The sequence below is a fragment of the Ceratotherium simum genome, chromosome 6 (assembly GCF_057802395.1).
Source record: "Ceratotherium simum simum isolate JZ-2026a chromosome 6, ASM5780239v1, whole genome shotgun sequence".
Taxonomy (NCBI): domain Eukaryota; kingdom Metazoa; phylum Chordata; class Mammalia; order Perissodactyla; family Rhinocerotidae; genus Ceratotherium; species Ceratotherium simum.
In genome coordinates, this window is record NC_141905.1 from 69,924,018 (window position 1) to 69,942,956 (window position 18,939).

Here is an 18,939-nt window from a genome sequence, read left to right on the forward strand (position 1 = left end):
CTAAGTGAAATAAGCTAGTCACAAAAAGACAAATACTGTATGATTCCAGTTACAGGAGGTAGAGCAGTCAGATTCATAGACAGAAAGTAGAATGGTGGTTGCCAGGGGCTGGGAGGAGGGAGAATGGGTAGTTACCATTTAATGGGTATAGAGTTTCAGTTTTGCAAGATGGAAGGAGTTCCAGAGATGGATGGTGGTGATGGTTGCAAAACAGTGTAAATGTGCTTAATGCCACTGAACTGTACACTTAAAAATAGTTAAGATGGGGCCGGCCCCGTGGCTTGGTGGTTAAGTGAGCGCGCTCCACTGCTGGCGACCCGGGTTCGGATCCCGGGCTCGCACCGACGCGCTGCTTCTCCGGCCATGCTGAGGCCGCGTCCCACATACAGCAACTAGAAGGATGTGCAGCTATGACACACAGCTATCTACTGGGGCTTTGGGGGGGAAAATAAATAAATAAAATCTAAAAAAAAAAAAAAATAGTTAAGATGGTAAATTTTATGTTATGTGTATTTTACCACAATTTGAAAAAGGTCTCCCTTTTTTGGCTCCCTCTTTTTTATGGTGGTAAAATTCACATAAGAACTCACCATTTTAACCATTTTAAAGTGTACAATTCAGTGGTGTTTAGCACATTCACAGGCTTGTGCAAACGTTACCACTATCTAGTTCCTGGACATTTTCATCACCCCCAAGGGAAACACCATACCCATTAAGCAGTCACTCCCCATTCCCCCTCCCCTCCCTGGCCCCTGGCAACCACTAATCTGCTTTCTGTCTCCATGGATTTGCCTCTTCTGGACATTTCATATAAATGGAATCATTTAATATGTGACCTTTTGTGACTGGCTCTTTTCACTGAGCAAAATATTTTCAAGATTCGTCCCTGTTGTTGCATATACAACCTTTTATGGCTGAATAATATTCCATTATATGTATATACCACATTTTGTTTATTCTTTCATCTTTTGATGTATATTTGGGTTGTTTCTATCTTTTGGATATCGTGAATAATGCTGTTATGAACATTCGTGTACAAGTTTTTGTTTAAACATCTGTTTTCAACTGTTTTGAGTCTGTGCCTAGGGGAGTGGAATGTTGGGTCATGTGGTAATTCTTTAACTTACTGAAGACCCACTTTTCACCCCTCTCCAGCGCCGGTGTCCGGTGTGTACTTGGTTCGGCAGAGGGAACGCTGTGTGCCTCTCCCAACAGCACAGCCATTTATAACCCTGCTGGGAATGAAGGTGAGTGAGACCCTCCAAGTCAGCAGCTTGAAGCAGAAACCAGCTTCCCAAAGGCTCAGTATGTCATGTCTAATAACCAAACTGCCCTGATATGCCCTCCTGATACATCTGTAAAGCAATCAGATCCCAAGACACTAAAATACACGGGGCCTGCTGTCTGGGCTCGTCGACATTTTCTAACGTGTTTTAGACATAAAGCTTTGCTGGTTATCAACATGCCCAGAGGTGTATTCACATCAATCACTAATCAGTATGTTAGAGGAAACTTTCGTTTTTCTCGTCCCGCTTGTGTCCTAAAAACATCTTTTGAAGTTAAAGAAAATGACTGGGTTTTCACCTGGTTTTGTGTAATTTATCATTTAGATTATGCCTCAAATCTTGGAACATCCTATGCGGCCATTCCAGCAAGACCATTTGCTCAGTCAAATCCTACATTTCCTTCGGCTTCCCCGGGGACAAATGTGAGTACAGAAGCATTTTCTCTGTTGTCATTGTCACCATCAAAGCATTTGCCTCGCCTGCTATGCCTGGTATAGCGGTGCAGAGGAGGCCGGGATGAAGCAGGAGCAGGTGTGGCTTGTGCTGTGCAGGAGAACGTGTCTCTGGACAGAGCTCCAGAGCTGTTTAACTCAGTCCAGCCAGTGTGGAAACACACAGATGAAAAAGCTGACATAAATTCTTAAAGTCAGAAGCACTCATAGACTTTCTAGCGTTCGGCACTGGTTCAGAGAAGGAAAAGTTTGAGCTTTTATGCGTGTGTGTTTTTAAAGACTTCTTGATGTTTTATTGAAGTGACCATTTCCTATGAGTGGGCAATTCTGAAACATGAACCCGAAAGAGAAAATGTGTTTGAAAGTAAGGACCAGGCACTAATGGTCTGTGTTGGCCCCTTGGGGAGATGGTTGCATCTGTGGAACACTTTTAGTTGTGTTTGCATTCCTCTCTCTCTACAACATGCACTATAGGCCCCAAAGCTCTAAAGCTCCTTCCTTCCTTTTTCCACTGATTGTGACAATTCTCTTTCTCTCTTCCATTTCCTGTTTTCCCACTGCGTGCAGCCTCCTTTCTCCCGGGAGCTGTCGGCTTCTCTCCTCCTCCCCTGGGAACACATGGAAGGAGATGTAAAACATCTAGAGGGCGCGTGTTGAACCCTGCGAGAGGGCGCATGTCTGTGTGTTTTTGCCTGTGCCTGTGTTTTTTTGAATTCGTGATGTGAGCCACAGCAGCCTTTCTCTCTCCTCATGCAACGAGCGAGCACAAGCTCATGAGAGCAGGCCTCCACGTGCCGTCCCCTCCACGTGTGTGGGCATTTGAGCAAAACTTAGGAAGGGCAAGCTGAGAAGTGTAGGCGTCAGGCCCTGGGGGTGAGTGAGTGGAGAGTGAGGAGGTTCATGAGGAGAAGTGAGGCCTGCCTGGGGCCAAGATCTCTATTTGTTTGTGTCTGTTTGTTTGTGATGTTGAATGGGCGAAGTGCTTCAGGAGAGAGCCCCCTCTGCAAGCCCACGTTTTGGTGAAAGAGAATTTTGTGGTTTCCCTCTCTGCACTCTCCTTGCTCAGGGCCACGCCCAGTCAGTGGCCACTTTGTGTCAGTCCCAGGAGAGCAGAATGGCTGGGTTCAGTGAAGCCTGTAATTTGTCTTTGAGGTCAGACTCCTAATTAGATGACCTTGTGTCCCAATGGGGGTGCTGGCAGCTCCAGGGCCTGTTTCCCCCCCACTGTGGACCATGGAGGCACCTCTGTGCCTGCAACCCTGCTCCAAGCCCCCAGGACTGAGGGGAAGGGAACTGTCACTGAGATGGAGGAGGCCAGATTGGGTGGGCTGGGGTCTGGGCACAGGAAAGAGAGCCAATGTCAACTGAGCCCCTATAAAAAGGGGATGGCGCTGAGTGAGATGAGGAGAGGCTGGGGCAGGACAGCTCTACGTCTGTGTGTGCCTCAACCCCACCCTTGGACGGTGACCTGTGACCCAGAGGCCCTTTCCTGTGGATGTGGAGTCAAGAGACCTAAGCTCAAGTCCTAGTTCTGGAGCCCACCAGCTGTGTGGCCTCAGGCAAGTCGCTTTACATCTCTGAGGTGCTGTTTTCTTAAATGGGGACCATAAAGCCCCTGATAATGACTTTTGAAGATAAAATAAACGACCGAGTTTTCATCTGGCTTATGTCATTGATCGTTTTGATTATACCTCAAATCTTGGAACATCGTATGTGGCCATACGAGCAATTTCCTGACTCAAGGTGGGAGCGAGGCTCAGGGTGGACCAGAGTTGTCCTGCGCTTGTGAGGATCAAATGAGACCCTGTATGTGACAGTGATTTGTGAACTGTGCAGTACCAATGGCTATTGCTGAGTAAAGAAACCTTTTAACCCCCGTTGTGGGGAAACCTATGGTGTCTGAGGCTGGCTCTGTCTGCTAGCCGTCGTGACGTTGGGCAGGTCTCAGTATGAGTCTTTGTTGCACACGAATCTGTCTAGTAATCCCTGTAGTCACATCTGCTCAAATGCAGGTGTGTTTCTCTTTAGGAAAACCTGAAATACAAAAATATTGACGTTTGAAGACAAGCTGAGAAATGAAGAGCTGATTGATCTGCGGCTGAAAGATATTTTGCAACGCTCCTTTAAGTAGCAGGGGAATTGCTCAGAGAAATTATTGATTTTTTTCTGCCTACAAATACTGACCTCCAAAGATAAGCATCAAGGAGTTATTACTCTGTTGTCAAAAGATACTTTGTGAGGCTCAGATGACTGCCCAGTGAGCAACTTCTACATATACATTTTTATTGTTTTTCTGCTTACATAATTTATGCTTTTTGCAAACATTCAAAAGGAAAAGAAATATTTAATGAGGACGGTGAAATTCCTCCATTATCCCCCTCCCAGCTTCCACAGAGAACCCATGAAGGCTGTGATGCATTTTCCCCCAGAAATGTTTTCTGGTCCTGTGCCAGGGCTTTTTCTTTCTGATTCCACTTACATCCATCTTTTCAGAAACACATTTTGTTGAGTAAAACCAGAACCAGCCAGAACTCCACCATTGTAATAACACTATTGTTTGTAGAGCAAAGAGCAGTTGTTGCTTCTAACGCTCTGTTTTTAAGCAGGAGAACAAAGCGACTCAGGGCTCTGGGAATGAGCCTTCAGAGGGTCTCTGAACCGCTGCAAAATCTAAAACGACCGCAAAACCCATCTACCACCTCCACTAGGCCCAGGCTTGGCTGAACTTACACTTGTCTCAACTCCGTGGGAGAGCGAACCTTTCGTTTCTGTGGTTATTGTTGACGGAGGTGGGACACTGAACTGACAGCCGGGTGCCGTGTTTACTGTTGGGGGGGTGATCTGTGACTGTCCCCAGCCACCCGCCCCCCGACTCCAGGGTCCGGGAGAGAGGTGTTCACTTTCAGTTAAGCTTCTGCGATCTGATGGAACAGAGGCACTTTATTCTTGGCTGTCTGAGTGGTAATAAACAGAGTAATCAGGTTTCTGGAAGGGGCCGTCAGGGCCCTCTCAGGCTGTAAATAGTTTTCTCATGCCTGCCCAAGATGCACTCTGCCTGCTGACTGTCCCTGTAAAACCGCCTTGCGGTTTTCACAGCCACGTGGAAGTTTATTTGGTGCTGGTGCCACAGGAGGGCCTCCCTGGCCCGGGATGATACACCGCGTTTCTGTGGTTTCTGTCTCATTAGGACCCTGTACACCAGAAAACTTGTATAAATAAGGAAACTGAGGCACAAGGAAACATAAATGTTTGTGGAATGCCAGAGGTTTAGGTTGCCCTTCAGATTGCTGGCTGTTTCTAGAACCTCTGTCCATCCACCCTGGCCTTCCCGGTCCATTTCAGAGCACTCTGGTCTCCGGACTTGCAGAGAGCATGAAGAGTAGTAACTGGTGTGGCAAACCCCTCGCCCACCATGCCAGCTCTGTCCTCGCACTTCTCCCCTCTGCAGGGCCCACCTTGTGCATTTTCTAAGAGCAGGGAAACAGGAGACCTGGTGGGTTTTGTTTTCTGTTTTTTTTTTCCTTTTCTTTTTACAAATCCGAATTAATTTTTCTTGTCGCAAAAGTAGTACAAACATGGTGTAAAAAAATTCAAACAGTAATAGAAATATAAAAAATAGAAAATCTGACCGTGCAGAGAAAACTGAAGGTAAATGTCTTTTGCTGTAACTTTGTATCTCTAGCTAGTCCATGTGTGCATGTTTAATTAGAGAAACTATGTTTTTTTTGCAAAAATCAGGTAATGCCGTATAATCTGTTATGCAACTTGGTTCTTTTCACTTAGCATAAGCTCTTAATACATATTTTAAGTGGTTTCTAGACATCTTTCCACATCCAAACATAAAACCCTATCTTATGTTGTAACACCGTCCATTGTATGCGTTCGCCATAGTTTATCAAGTCCACGACTGATTGACTTTTCAGTGAGACCTGAGTTGTTGTCACAAATCTACCACTACTGAATTGCTCACAGATTAGGTTCCTTAACTTCTCCCAGGCATCAGTGTCCACATACACAGTGATGGGTATGAACCAGATGACCTCCCAGCCTTAAGATTCCATGACTCTAAAGTTTACAGGGATATTGAAGTTGCTCAGCAGGTGAACCAGCCAAGACCCGTAGGCAAGTTTGGCACCAATAAAAGTACATTTACTCTAAGTCAAAGCTAATATGCTTTATAAAATATTTGAAAGTGTCAATAAAGATATCTGTGTCTATTCTCCAATGTAAGCCAAGATCCATAGCTATGGAACCCACACGCATTTGCTATGTACACAAGATGTTCAAAATCAACACCACAAGGAATAAATATTTGCCCTGTGTCTGTCCTCAGGTGTGTTTAGCACAAAACCAGCCGAGGCCCACAGACTGTGTGCCACATGAAATTAAGTCACCCCTAAAGGAGATCATGCTGGAGTACAGAAATCTTTTATTAAAGGTGGAATCTACACTTTGTAGCTCTAGGAAGCACTTTGAGAGGCTACTCTCCCCCCACAGGCCTGTTGCCCTAAGCCACATTTTTATTGCAACTCGGTGAGTTATTTGAACTGCGCCTCTTCTTTGAACTCATCTGTGAAGGCTGTTCCCACCTGCATCAGAGGGCATTGAAAGGTCTCAGAATCTTCCTACACAAGTCTGTTTGCTCCTTTCACATTTCTACCCATCTATAAAAGATTTGTGGGTGAGTTGAGAGGTCTGGGACCCAGCCACATGAACTATTAGAAGCAACATCTGGTTTTAAATGAGTGATGCCAGCGTGTAAAAATGTACAGCCCATGCCCCTGGTGGCATGTGGGGGCATTCTGGGTCAGTGCTGGCCTACAGACTGACTGAAGCGTCCCCCAGACTGAGAAAGGATGCCTGTCCCTTTAGGTTAGTACAGTCATGCACTGCATAACGATGTTTCAGTGAAGGACAGACTGCATATACAATTGTGGTCCCTTAAGCTTAGTACCGTATAACCTAGGTATGTAGTAGGCTATACCATCTAGGTTTATGTAAGTATACTCTATGATGTTCATACAACGCCAAATCACCAAATGATGCATTTCTCAGAATGTGTCCCCATTGTAAGCGATGCAAGACCATAATTAGGGCTTTGGTTACAACCCCTACACCTTAGCTCTCTTAGAGCTTTGACCTTAGGCTGGAAAGTTTCAAATGTGCCTGTGCCTCCCAGGAGCTCAGCAGGCAGAGCAGGGTGGGATGTTAACCAAGCCCATCAACACCTCACACCAAAAGTTCCAGTTGGCGAGGTCTTACACGATTCTCTCTAAACCCATCTGCTCTTCTGCCCCAGAGCACGTCATCAAAATTTATTTTTGGTAACTTTTAATTTTAATATACTTCAGGCTTATAGAAAAGTTGCAAATAATGTATAAGGAACTCCCTACCTTTTGCTCGGATTCACTACTTTTTTACGTTTGGGCCCATTTACTTTATCATTCTCTCTCTGTGTCTCTCTGTCTGTCTCTGTCATCCTTCTGTCCATGCATGTCTATCTATCTATCATGCGTCTATCTTATCATCTATGCACGTTTTTTCCTGAACCATTGGAGACATTGAACCTCTTCACCCCTAACTACATCAGTATGAATTTCCTAAGAATGCACACTTTCTCTTACATAATCACAGTACAATTATATTTTTCCCAGTCTAGGATCATCATAGCACATCCTTTAACTGTTGGAGGAAAGAAGGAACAAATATTTATTTATAGGAGCCTGCTGGATGCCACCTGTAGCGCCAAGGCACTTTACATACGTTGTGGCATTTTTGTCTCCTAAACCATCCTGTGGAATCAATTTTTATTTTCCCTGTTTTATAGACAAGCAGACTCAGTCCTGGAGAAATTCAGTAACGTGCCTACAGTTAGTCACTGGGGAGCAGACACAGATCCTGGTCTGTCTGTTGCTTCTGCTGCCCTGGCCCTGGTGCCTGGAGACTATAAGGCACACACTTGGTGTGGGTCTGTCCTCAGAGAGGGAGTAGGCCTGCATGTCTTGAGTTCATCTCCATACATCATCTCAGCTCTTCCAGGCACTGTGGGCGCACAGTCATTCAGGGAGCTGCAGAGCTCATCACAAGGTACTCACTGCTTGAGCTTATCTTCAGCCCTGTAAAGATGAGACCACCACCAGCATAGACAGGCATGTCTGAAAGATGAACATGCTTGTGACCATATGCACGCTGAAATAGCTGATGGCGTAGAGAGGGAGACAAACATTCCATTCACTGGGACAGGGAGTGGGAAAGACGGGTTTCCTGTTTATGCCCAACACAGTTGGGGAAAGTTATCATTATCCTGGATCTTAGGGTTTAGCTTGGCAAGGCTTCTGGGAGGAGTGGAATTTTACAACTTAGAGCCGCTTAAGCATGGATATTTCACATCTGGAAAGGACTTTAGACGTATAGGCTACCTCCCTCATTCCAGACGTTGGGAAACTAAGCCCCAGAAAGGACAACTAGTCTGTCCCTGTCATGCACCTAATCAGTGGCCGAGCTGGGACTCAACTCCAGGTCCTCTGTCTTCCAGGCTCAGCGTCTTCCCACTGCATCAGCAAGTCCTGAGGTTTTTACAGCCGAAGCCCATTTTAATTATTTACTCCTACCTCAAGCTGTCACTGTCCTGCGTTCCAAGTTTGGAACAGTACTGTATCTGCCAAAGCGCTTTTATTAGTGAGTAATTAGCTAGTTACCCATTTTTATTAATCAAAACCACAGACACACATCAATCAGACTTTCTCATCAGCCTAAGATCTAACCAGGGTTACCATATGGATAGAGTAAAGAAACTCAAAGTATGATCTCAACTCAGGTTTTTTAAATGTCAATAATAATAATAATAATAATAATATCCCTTGAGGTATTATCACCTTCAAAGACCCTTAAGGACTTATTAGAGAACCCAGGTTGGGAATTATTGTACAGCATCATGCTGCCCGCTCAACAGCACTCAGGGTTGTCTGTGCCCCCAGTGAACAAATCTTACTCTAGATGTACCATCTAAAGACTGCGTCCTCCCTTCCTCTCACCTTCCCACTTTCCTCGCTCCTTCCCTTTCTCCCTCATCATTCAGATCGCCCACAGAGCATACGGCAAATAATAGCCATGTTTGTATAACTGTTTCAAGAACAGATTAGAGAGATCTTACCTATAACTCTAAACCTTTTATGAATCAAATATGATTTTGAACCTAATTGAGTTGAACAAAAAGAGATTTTAGATCAATGACAGAAAAGAACATAGACTGAACTGTCCTAAATCAAATATTTGCGAGAGAATATAATACATAAAAATTTCTCTTTCTAACTGGGTAGGATTTCTTGCGTGCTCTGGAGCCAGACACAACACAAAGCAAACCATTAACACAGTGACTCTCGAGATTTTAGATTTGCGAGATTTTCATTTCATAACTCACTTAGGAAATGGTAAACTGAGGTAAACTGGTTAAACTGAAGAAGCTGCTCGCGGTTGCTGGAGGTACTTGGCTCCATCCTGAAGGGTCACTATCTTGGCATACCTATAACCCATTTTCAGTTCACCAGTTGAGAAGTCCCAAATTAGCATAATTAACTGAAGAATACTAAAAATCTCATGATTATTTGATTATGGGATATTAAGTGACAACAAGGGAATCAATCAATAAAATTCAACTTCTATTTCTTTTTTGTGTGTGTGTGTGTGAGGAGATCAGCCCTGTGCTAACATCTGCCAATCCTCCTCTTTTTTTGCTGAGGAAGACTGGCCCTAGGCTAACATCTGTGCCCATCTTCCTCTACTTTATATGGGACGCCGCCACAGCATGGCTTGACAAGCAGTGCATCAGTGCGCGCCTGGGGTCCAAACCGGAGAACCCCAGGCCGCCGCAGCAGAGCATGAGCAGTTAACCGCTTGTGCCACCGGGCCGGCCCCCTCGACTTCTATTTCTGATTTAAAATCTTGGGAGAAAAAAGCACTCATGGAATGTATTTTTTAAATTTGAGTGAAAACCTTAATTGAGACCCGTCCGTTGTAGTGCCTTTCTGATAACATCTGCAGCGTGAATTCGTCCTGTTCTTTGGTGACTGGCAGCTGCGAGAGTGTTTATTCTTCAGAAGGCTTTTCTACCACTCAGCAGTAGTTGGTGCACTCACGCTCGGATAAAAGCCTCTCGAGTTGTTCTTTCAGTCTGGAGGAGACAATGAGAGAGGCACTGGCCCTCGTGCCCGGTCACTAGGCAACTGGACAGGCAAGGAGCAGGAGCAGCCCAGACTGCCCTGCGTGTCTGCTGCATAGTCCAAGCTCACATCAGCCCAGGCCGACCCCAGCAAAGTCACATGGGGCAGAAACATGCCCTGCTGTGAGGAGGCCGGGCGGAGCGCCCAGCCTCGGCCCTCCTGTTGATAAACTCAGAGGACCAGCCACTTTGTCCTGCTTGAGAACTCAGCTGGGTCCGGGTCTTTATGTGGACCCCAAAGAGAGGCAAAGATCCTGCCTTGTAACAGCCCTCCTCCTGCCATCCCTGGAAAAGGGCTCAGTGGTTGTTAGCCAGGCTCAGACTCAAAGTCTCCCAGTTTACAGAGAGCTCCATGTGCACTCCAGGGAGGCCTGGGGATGCTCTGGGAGCTACCTGGAGCACATTGTGAATCCTGTTCCCCTTTGGGAACGTGCTTGACCTCTGGACTTTGCAGACGGGGAGGTCTGAAAGGGGCCCTTGGTTTTCTCCAGTTCAAGGTTGAACCATAAAAGGAAATTCTATAGCCTCTAATTGTCCTCAGCACAGATGAGACAAATGAGGGCTTTTCATGGTAGAATTACCCAAATATTAGCCCTTGTTAGGGATGAGACCTTAGACTTCCGCACTGTGTTACCTTAGCAGAGCCGGACCCACATCAAATGTAATTAGATGTTGAAGTTCACTTTATCATAGAAAATGGTGATTATGCAAAATGTAGCCTATGCTATTAGAATGTGTTTTGGGTTTGGAAAATTGCATCCTTCTCTTCCACATTGGGTTGGCTTGTGGTTACTAATTCTTGAACCTCCCAGAGACTCCAGGCTAATTAAGGTTTGCACAGACCAAACGGACACACTTCCTCCCTCCAGGAGCTTTGATCAGGCCCAGGTCTTGACTTCCAAACTGTGTTCCTTAGAGATGCCTTTGGGACTGCAGGGTGGAGGGTGGCAGCAGCATGCTGGACCCCACCGTTTGTCTGGAGCAGCTCCTCTTATTTGTTGAGTATTTTGGGCCGGCGAGCAAGCTTTTGTTTGAAAGAAAGAATTCCAAGGCTAACAAAGTTTTGAAAGCCACTGCCCTGAACCACAGATTATTGCTGTGAATATCTGTGTGTATATATTAGGTTTCCACAAATTCTTTCTATGCTCTTTTTTCTTTACTGGAATTTTTTAAAATTAGAAGTCAAACAATATGAGACATATAAGAAAAAGGTCAAACATCTCTCCCCTTACTCCTTTCTACTTCTGCTCTTTGAAGATAACCAGCATTGACAGGTTGATACACATCCTCCCCTGCCTTTCTCTGTGCTGATGTCCTTTAAAATGTTTTCATTATGAAAAATTTCGAACATACAGAACAGTATAGACTAGTGTAATTAACCCCTGTATACCCATCCCCCATTTCCAATAATTATCAAAATTTTACAATACTTGCTTCATCTGTCTCTTTCTCATATATTTTTGGGTTTTGTTTTGTTTTATAAAAATGGCATCATACTACACATGCTACTTGACAACCTGTTTTTTACTTAATCTATCTAAAAAATTAGTCTTTATCAGCTCATTTACCTCCTCCTTTTAATAGCTTTGTAGTTTTCCATTGTATGCTTGAACCATCATTTACTCAAACATTCTCCTTCCTTGGACATTCAGGCTGTTTCCGAAGTTTTTTGCATTCTGGCTGTTTCCAAAGTTTTTTGCCACCTCACAAATTACTGCAATAAATGTCCTTGTACATATGTCTTTACATATTGGTGCATTTATTTCTGTAGAATAGATTTCCAAAAGTGGGATGGCAGGATCATGGGCTATATATATTTTAAGTTTTGTTAAATATTGCTAAAGAATATTATAAAAATGTTGTAGATACACAACCTCCCACCAGTAACGTATGGATATGCCCTGGATGTGGTTGCTCATTAAAAATGTTGTGAATCTTTTTTGTAGAGAAATGGCATAAAATCGATTTTTTGTGTGTGTCTGTGAATGGATTCTTTTTCTGCATTAATTTTGTAAATTACAGTTTTGCAACCATTATTTAGGGGAAGATAGACATTAGAAACATCTGCAATAGAGGGCAAGAGGGAAATGTCTTTTGAAGACCAGCCACTGCTCTTTGTTCCTGTTAGTTTGCACAGCGGAAAATGGGTGCTGGCCGTGTGGTACACATCTGTAATCTCCCTGAAGGAAGCTGCACTGAGAATGACGTCATTAACCTGGGGCTGCCCTTTGGAAAGGTCACTAATTACATCCTCATGAAGTCTACTAATCAGGTAGGTCTGGGCACTTTCACACTAGCATGTACCAGATAGACCACACGTTAGTGGGAGGAACGATATGATTTTTTTTTTAAAGAAGCTATTCTTAACATAGAGAGGTAATAGAGAGCTAGCCTCTTGTTGGTACCGCACAGAGGGTTTTTTTGGTGGTGGTGTGTTGTTTCCCCTTGTTTTATCTTACCCTTCTTGTGATGGGTCCAAGCCTTTGTGAGTTGCCTAGAGATGAGGAGCTGCTTTGGAATGAGGGACTCATTAACATAGAAAAGCTAACTGGCCCCCAAATAGAAATCCACGGACTTGAGTCTTTTCACTGTGTGGCTAACCCCTTGAGCTAATGCTACAGTCTTACCTTCTAAGCTTCTCATATCCGAGGGCCTGGATTTGGAGCCAGCCAAGAACTGACTGGGGACAGGTATTTTCACTGATCCTTGGTGTTAGCATCTGAGGCCCTTGGGTCTCATAGCAGGAGAGTAGGTGGCAATTGATGGATGCCTGGTAAGTCTAAGGAACTAAGACCCTTAACTCATGGGGATTGACTGAGTCCTTGGGGGTTAATACGTTTGTCTTCATTTCTAAAGTCAAAGTGGGAGTTTATACAGAGAATGGTTAGAAATCAGAATAGTTTGTCTTTTATTTTTAACAAATATTTTTACTTTATGAAACAGAGGAACTGCCATAGGGGAAATTCTTAATTAAGGTGTGAACTTTGAAGACTCAAAGTCACATCACATCATCAATGGTCTTCCTCCATCAATCTGGGCTTAGACTACTCACTTAGTCTCTTTGTTCCTAATTCCCAGAATTCTGTTTTGGGTAAACATCCAAAATTCAGCTTGCAACATTAATGCAGTGAGATTCACTGAATTAATATTATCCCTATTTGACTGGTGAGAGCTGGAGGTGCTAAAATGTGTGCATAAAGAAAGAGGCACTTAGAAAGCTGAGTGGCAGAATTTGAAATGAAACTCTAAAGAATCTTGACTTCTTAGTCTCCCACACTTCTACAAATAGACTGTGACAGCATGGAGAAAAGCATGGCTGAAATTCAAAAACAAATGTCAGGGAAGGTGGGAGAATGAGATTGTTTAGCCCATTTGGTTCAAGGAAGTGGGAGAGGAGGGCCTCACAAGGAGAGGTCCCTTGTCACAGACCACTTTTCCTTCTCAACATGGAGAGACCAGATCAGTACATCGTCAGTATTGTGCAAACCAAACAAATCTAAGAAACAATAACAGCGATGAATCCGTCACAGCAGCTACCAGGGTAAGCTGAGAGGTTGGTCAAAACAGTCTATTTAGAAAGTCTCTGCAGACACTCATTGAATGGAAGAGCCCATTCGTTTCTAAGTGTTTTATGCGAACAGTTAAATAAAGAGGAAAAATGCTATGGAAACTTATGTGAGGGTTTTCCTCTCTCTTTAACTCACAAAGGCGTGGCCTTCCTTCAAGCCTAGGGAGCCTCTGAGTTTGTTAGTGTATTTCTTTCTTTGCAAAGAAAGTGAGAGCTCAAATACCCAGGGCTTGTGTCTCTGTCTCCTGCCATCGCCACAACCAAATAGCAAGTTCCTTTGTGCAGCAGACTCACTGTCCCCCTACCCCACCCCTCCCCTTGGGGAACTCCCATCCCAGGGGGCTCCTGTGGCATGATGTAGTCCAGGATGGACATACGTAATTAAGAAGAATGCTTGGTAACCATGGGGATCAGGAGAGGGGGCCATCTTATAATGAGCTCCTTTGAGGAAGTTAATAAATAGTTATCTTTGAACAGATGGCATCAAAGAGAGCTCTTTCTTGTACTGATTTTTTTTTTATTGAGGTATAAAATATATAGTCTAAAGTGCACTAGTCTTGAGTGTACAACTCCATTTATTTTTTTACATGTGGACACCTATGTAATTAACATGCAGGTCAAGATATAGAACATTTCCAGAACCTCAGAAGGTTTCTTCATGCCCCTTGTCAGTCAATATCCCACCCCCTCCCCTGAGGGAAGCTCATCTCTAACTTTATCACTGTCGATTCGTTTTGCCTTTTCTTGACTTCATATACATGGAATCATACCTCGTACTGAATTTTGTTTAAGACTATTCAAGTCAAGCCCTTGGACTCAAGCCCAATGTATGTCCTTCCTTTCTCTCCTAGGCCTTTTTGGAGATGGCTTACACAGAAGCTGCCCAGGCCATGGTCCAGTATTACCAAGAAAAATCTGCTATGATCAATGGTGAGAAGTTGCTCATTCGGATGTCCAAGAGATACAAGGAATTGCAGCTGAAGGTAAAGTATTCTCTTGTTCATTCAGTCATTCAACAAACATTGGCTTGTCAGGTATAGGCCTAAGTGCTGGTGGGAAGGAGAGGATAGGAAAAGATCCAAAAATTGCTCATTCCCTTTGAGGATATCACATGGGAAGGCAAACCATTATAACATGGCAACATAACATTGAGGTAAGTACAAAACACAAAGGGATGCTTGAGACAGGATGACTAACTACCTGGACCCAAAGAGCATTTTACAGGGGAAGTCTTGAAGGATGAAGTAAGAAGGAAAATGTGGTTGCATTTCAGAGATGGGAGTTCCAGGCATAAACCTCTGAATATACCCTCCTTCTCTGCTCATACAGGTCTTCAGTAACTTTTTCTTCCTCCGTCACCCCCCTTGATCTCTTATTGTCTCCTGCATCCTCTGTATTTATGTCTTAAGCCCGGTAGAAGTCCTTCTAAGCTGGACATGGCTGAATTGGCCACTGTCAGAACTCAGGGATGAATTCAGATAATTCCAAACAGGGCTTTTGTTTTTGTTTTAGCTTGTTCTACATTTCTCTTTTCTTTTCTTTTTTCTTTTTTGTTTTATTGTGAAGTATAACATATAGACATAAAAGTGAATAATTATGTATTATACAGTTTAAAAAGTAATAATGGATGAAATCCCATAAATCCCATAAAACCACCACCAAAGTCAAGGAATAGGACGTGGACAGCACCCAGAAGCCCCTGTGAGGCCCTCCTCATCCTCAACCCCTCCCTCTCCACTCTCCTGACTGTGAGGATAATCATTTCATTATAGTTCTACCATCTATATATGCCTTCCTTAACACTATAGTTTAGTTTTCCCTGTTTTTGAACTTTATGTGAATGGAATCATCCTGTCCATGTTCTTTCATGTCTTGCTTCTTTCATTCAACATTGTGCCATCCATGTTTTTGGGTGTGTCTGTTTATTTTAATTGTTATATAAATTTCCCTTGTATGACTATAAATTTATTTATCCATTGCACTATTGATGGACATTTCGGTTGTTTCCAGTTTTAAGGTGTTAGGGACAGTGCTACTATGAACATTCTCAAACATGTTATCCTGGTACACACATACATCAGCATATAGGTAGGGATACGTACATAACTAGGGGTGGAATTGCTGGACCACAAGGCGTGCTTATCCTCAACTTTACTAGATAATAAATAGCAAGCTGTTTTCAGAATTAGTTGTCCCACGTTTCCACTCCTACTAGTAGTGTCTGAGAGTTTTCAATGGTCCACCTTCTTGTTAACACTTTATCTTATCCAACTTTCTAATTTGCCTGTCTGGGGAGAGTGTAATAGTTTATTCTGGTTTTGTTTTTTCTTTTCCTGATTACTAATTGAGGTCAAGCACTTTTTTGTACGTTTGTTGGTTATTTCCTCTAGATCTTCTCTGGTGGGAAATTTTTTTGCAAGCCGTTTGCCCCTGCTGCTCTTTTGGATTGTGTCTTCCTATTGATTTGCAGGAATTCTCTTAACTGGAATACTTAGTCCATTTGAATTTATTGTAATTAATGCTGTATTTGTGTTTAAATCTTATTTTGTGCTTTCTACTATCATATTTAGTAGGGATTTTCCAGTTTACTTCAGCTCATTCCACATTTACTTAGAGTCCATTCTGTTCAAGATCCACTGCCCTTAATCTGCCTTCTAGGTTGAAGTCAGAAGTCAAAGCCTGAGTGGTTGTTTCTAGCTAGGACTAGCATTCTGACAAGTCTACAGATGTAGATCGGCATATGTCAACCAGTTGCCAAAGTCCTGATTCTGCTTTGCTTGCATTATTGCTTCTGAAGTTCCTTTGTCAACCATTCTGCTTCAGGCAGAACCTGGCACTTTTTTCTGACTAATGAAAGCATGTTGCTTTTCTCAGACAAGTAAAAGATCCCATCCCGTTCTGTACTCAGCCAAAGTTCCTGTTCTCCTGGATTCTCCCCTGGGGGCTACAATTGAATTTCTGCACTGAATTCCCAGTGGAGCTTTGGTCTCCAAATGCGGTGTTGTCATAAGTTTCTCATTAGGATTAACAGCAGTACTCAGCTTCTTAAATTAAAGTACCAAGGCACTGCAGTACCTTACCAAGGGATATAGTTTGGGGTGGTGCAAAAAGTATGGGTTAAAGAGGTCAGATGGTCAAGGTTTGCATTCAGCAAATGTTCATTGAGTGCCCACTGTGGGCAGGAACTGGGCCAGGCCCCAAGCATATGGAGGTAACAAGCTTGTAGAGGAGCTCACAGTCTGGTGGGAGGAAGAACAGGTAAATATAGAACCATCAACTGGGCCGGCCCCGTGGCTTAGCGGTTGAGTGCACGCGCTCTGCTGCTGGCGGCCTGGGTTCGGATCCCGGGCGCGCACCAATGCCCCGCTTCTCCGGCCATGCTGAGGCCGCGTCCCACATAAAGCAACTAGAAGGATGTGCAGCTATGACATACAACTATCTACTGGGGCTTTGGGGGAAAAAATAAATAAATAAAATTAAAAAAAAAAAAAAAAAGAACCATCAACAACCATGTGACCTATGCCAGATTGGAAGGTGATGGTGCCAATCTAGGCTCTACTCCTTCCTGCTTTGATGAGCTTGGACAAGTTGCTTAATCTCTGTGAACCTCAGTTTCCAGATCATTAAAGGACTATACCTTAAGTTCTTTAGTTTTAATTTAAGCATTTTTTATCGTGTATTGTCTATTTGGGTCTCAATGTCACCCTCTGCTATGAGGTGTATAGGGTGGATAATAACAGTAATTATAACAGTACAATAACAACAACAAGAATATGTACCTTTAATTGAGTCCTGATACTCTGGATCAAGTAATATTCCAAGCACTTTACATACACTGTCTACTGTAATCCTGACATCATTTCTATCAGACAGATATTATTATCTCAGTTTTATGGATGGGGGAACTGAGACTAATAGAAGTTCAGTAACTTGCCCAAGATCGTACTTACTGGAAGAGCCATGATTAAAACTTAGGACTGTCTCGGTTTTGCACTGTATCTGCATCTCTATATTGTGTTATTATGATCTCTGTTGTCCACATGAAAGAAACAGAGAGAAATCGAGTAATTTGCTTACAGTCACCCAATCAGTAAGCAGCAGAGATAGTATTCTAACAGAGCTTCTCAAACTTTAATGTGCATACAAATCGCTTGCGGATCTTGTTAAAATTTCTGATTCAGTGGGCCTGGTGCAGGGCTTTGATTCTGTATTTCTAACAAGTTCCCAGGAAATGCTGATGCTTCTAGTCCTCAGAGCATACTTTGAGTAGCAAGGGTCTAGAACACATTGTTTTCTGACCTTTAGTAAGGATTTTCTGCTTCCCATGCTGTCACATTGCCTCTTAGGCTCATTGTGAAGGTCACATGGGATAAGCTATGTGAAAGCATTTCAAAGCATGTTTCAACTACATAGTAATGCATTATGATCCTTGTGTCGATATGAATCAGCTAGAACTTTCTCTGCAAGTAACAGAGATCCGTTTCAATTAAGGATATTGGCTAAAGTGAAAAAAGGAATTTATTGGCTCATGTAACTGAAAAGTACAGGAGTGGTTCTGGCTGCAGGCACAGCTGGATTTAGGGCCCCACTGATGATGTATTAGGACGTGATTTCTCTCCGCTCTGCCTGCTTGGCTTTGTTTTTGGGGTCTCCCTCGTATGGCCCTTGGCAGCCCTAGACCCTCTCCTTTAGGTGGCATGATGGCTTCAGTGGCTTCAGCAGCTCTGGCTTCTCATCCTCCCATTTCCTTCAACGAGAGAGAGCCAGAATTTTTCCCAGTAGTTCCCACAAAAGTCCTTAGAGTCACTCTGATCGCGCCAGCTTAGGACACATGCGCTTCCCTGAACCAGTCTCTGTGGCCAGGGAGAGGCTGTGCTGTGATTGACCGGGCCTGTGTTACATCCTCCGAGCAGGGGTAGAAAAGGGGGAATGGCTGTTGAGGAGGTAGACAGCAAAACACTGTATCCATTTGTGTCTCTGGGCCAAAGAGGCCACCACGTGGGGTCCCACCAGGGCTTTCAGAGGTGGGGGAAGTTGTGATTGGTCTTTCTCCTCTGACTTTACCTTTTGCCCTCCAGGCAAAGTGGAGGAAGAGAAAGGAGAGATTTTAAGGGCTTTCTCATCTCCTCTCTTGAATATTTCCTCATGCCCATAATCTTCTCTCCTCATACCCTTTTTGTGGCAGGGATTTTATTCCTCAGAGCATTTGAGGCAGAACCTTTCACATAATAGGTGTCCACTAAACACGTGGAATGAATGAAAAGCAAAAATCTAAAGGAACAATAAAAAGTGAGAGTGTTTTCTTCTTGCAGACCTGGACAAGAAGGTTGAATTATTTTCTCGATTGTTCTACAGAGACTTCCAGAATCACAGCATCTGAGATGCTGACGGGAACTTGGAAAATTTAAACCAGTG

The 18,939-nt window shown here is 43.6% G+C and overlaps 1 protein-coding gene across 1 annotated transcript in view; it reads left to right on the plus strand.

Annotated features, from left to right (window-relative positions):
* Window positions 1–18,939, plus strand: part of RBM20 (RNA binding motif protein 20) — a 196,448-nt gene that overhangs the window by 146,676 nt on the left and 30,833 nt on the right. The window contains exons 4-7 of the mRNA XM_004428073.3: window positions 1,156–1,247; window positions 1,611–1,708; window positions 12,085–12,228; window positions 14,376–14,507. Of these exons, the coding sequence (XP_004428130.2) occupies window positions 1,156–1,247; window positions 1,611–1,708; window positions 12,085–12,228; window positions 14,376–14,507 (466 nt within the window). The remainder of the gene's footprint in view (window positions 1–1,155; window positions 1,248–1,610; window positions 1,709–12,084; window positions 12,229–14,375; window positions 14,508–18,939) is intronic.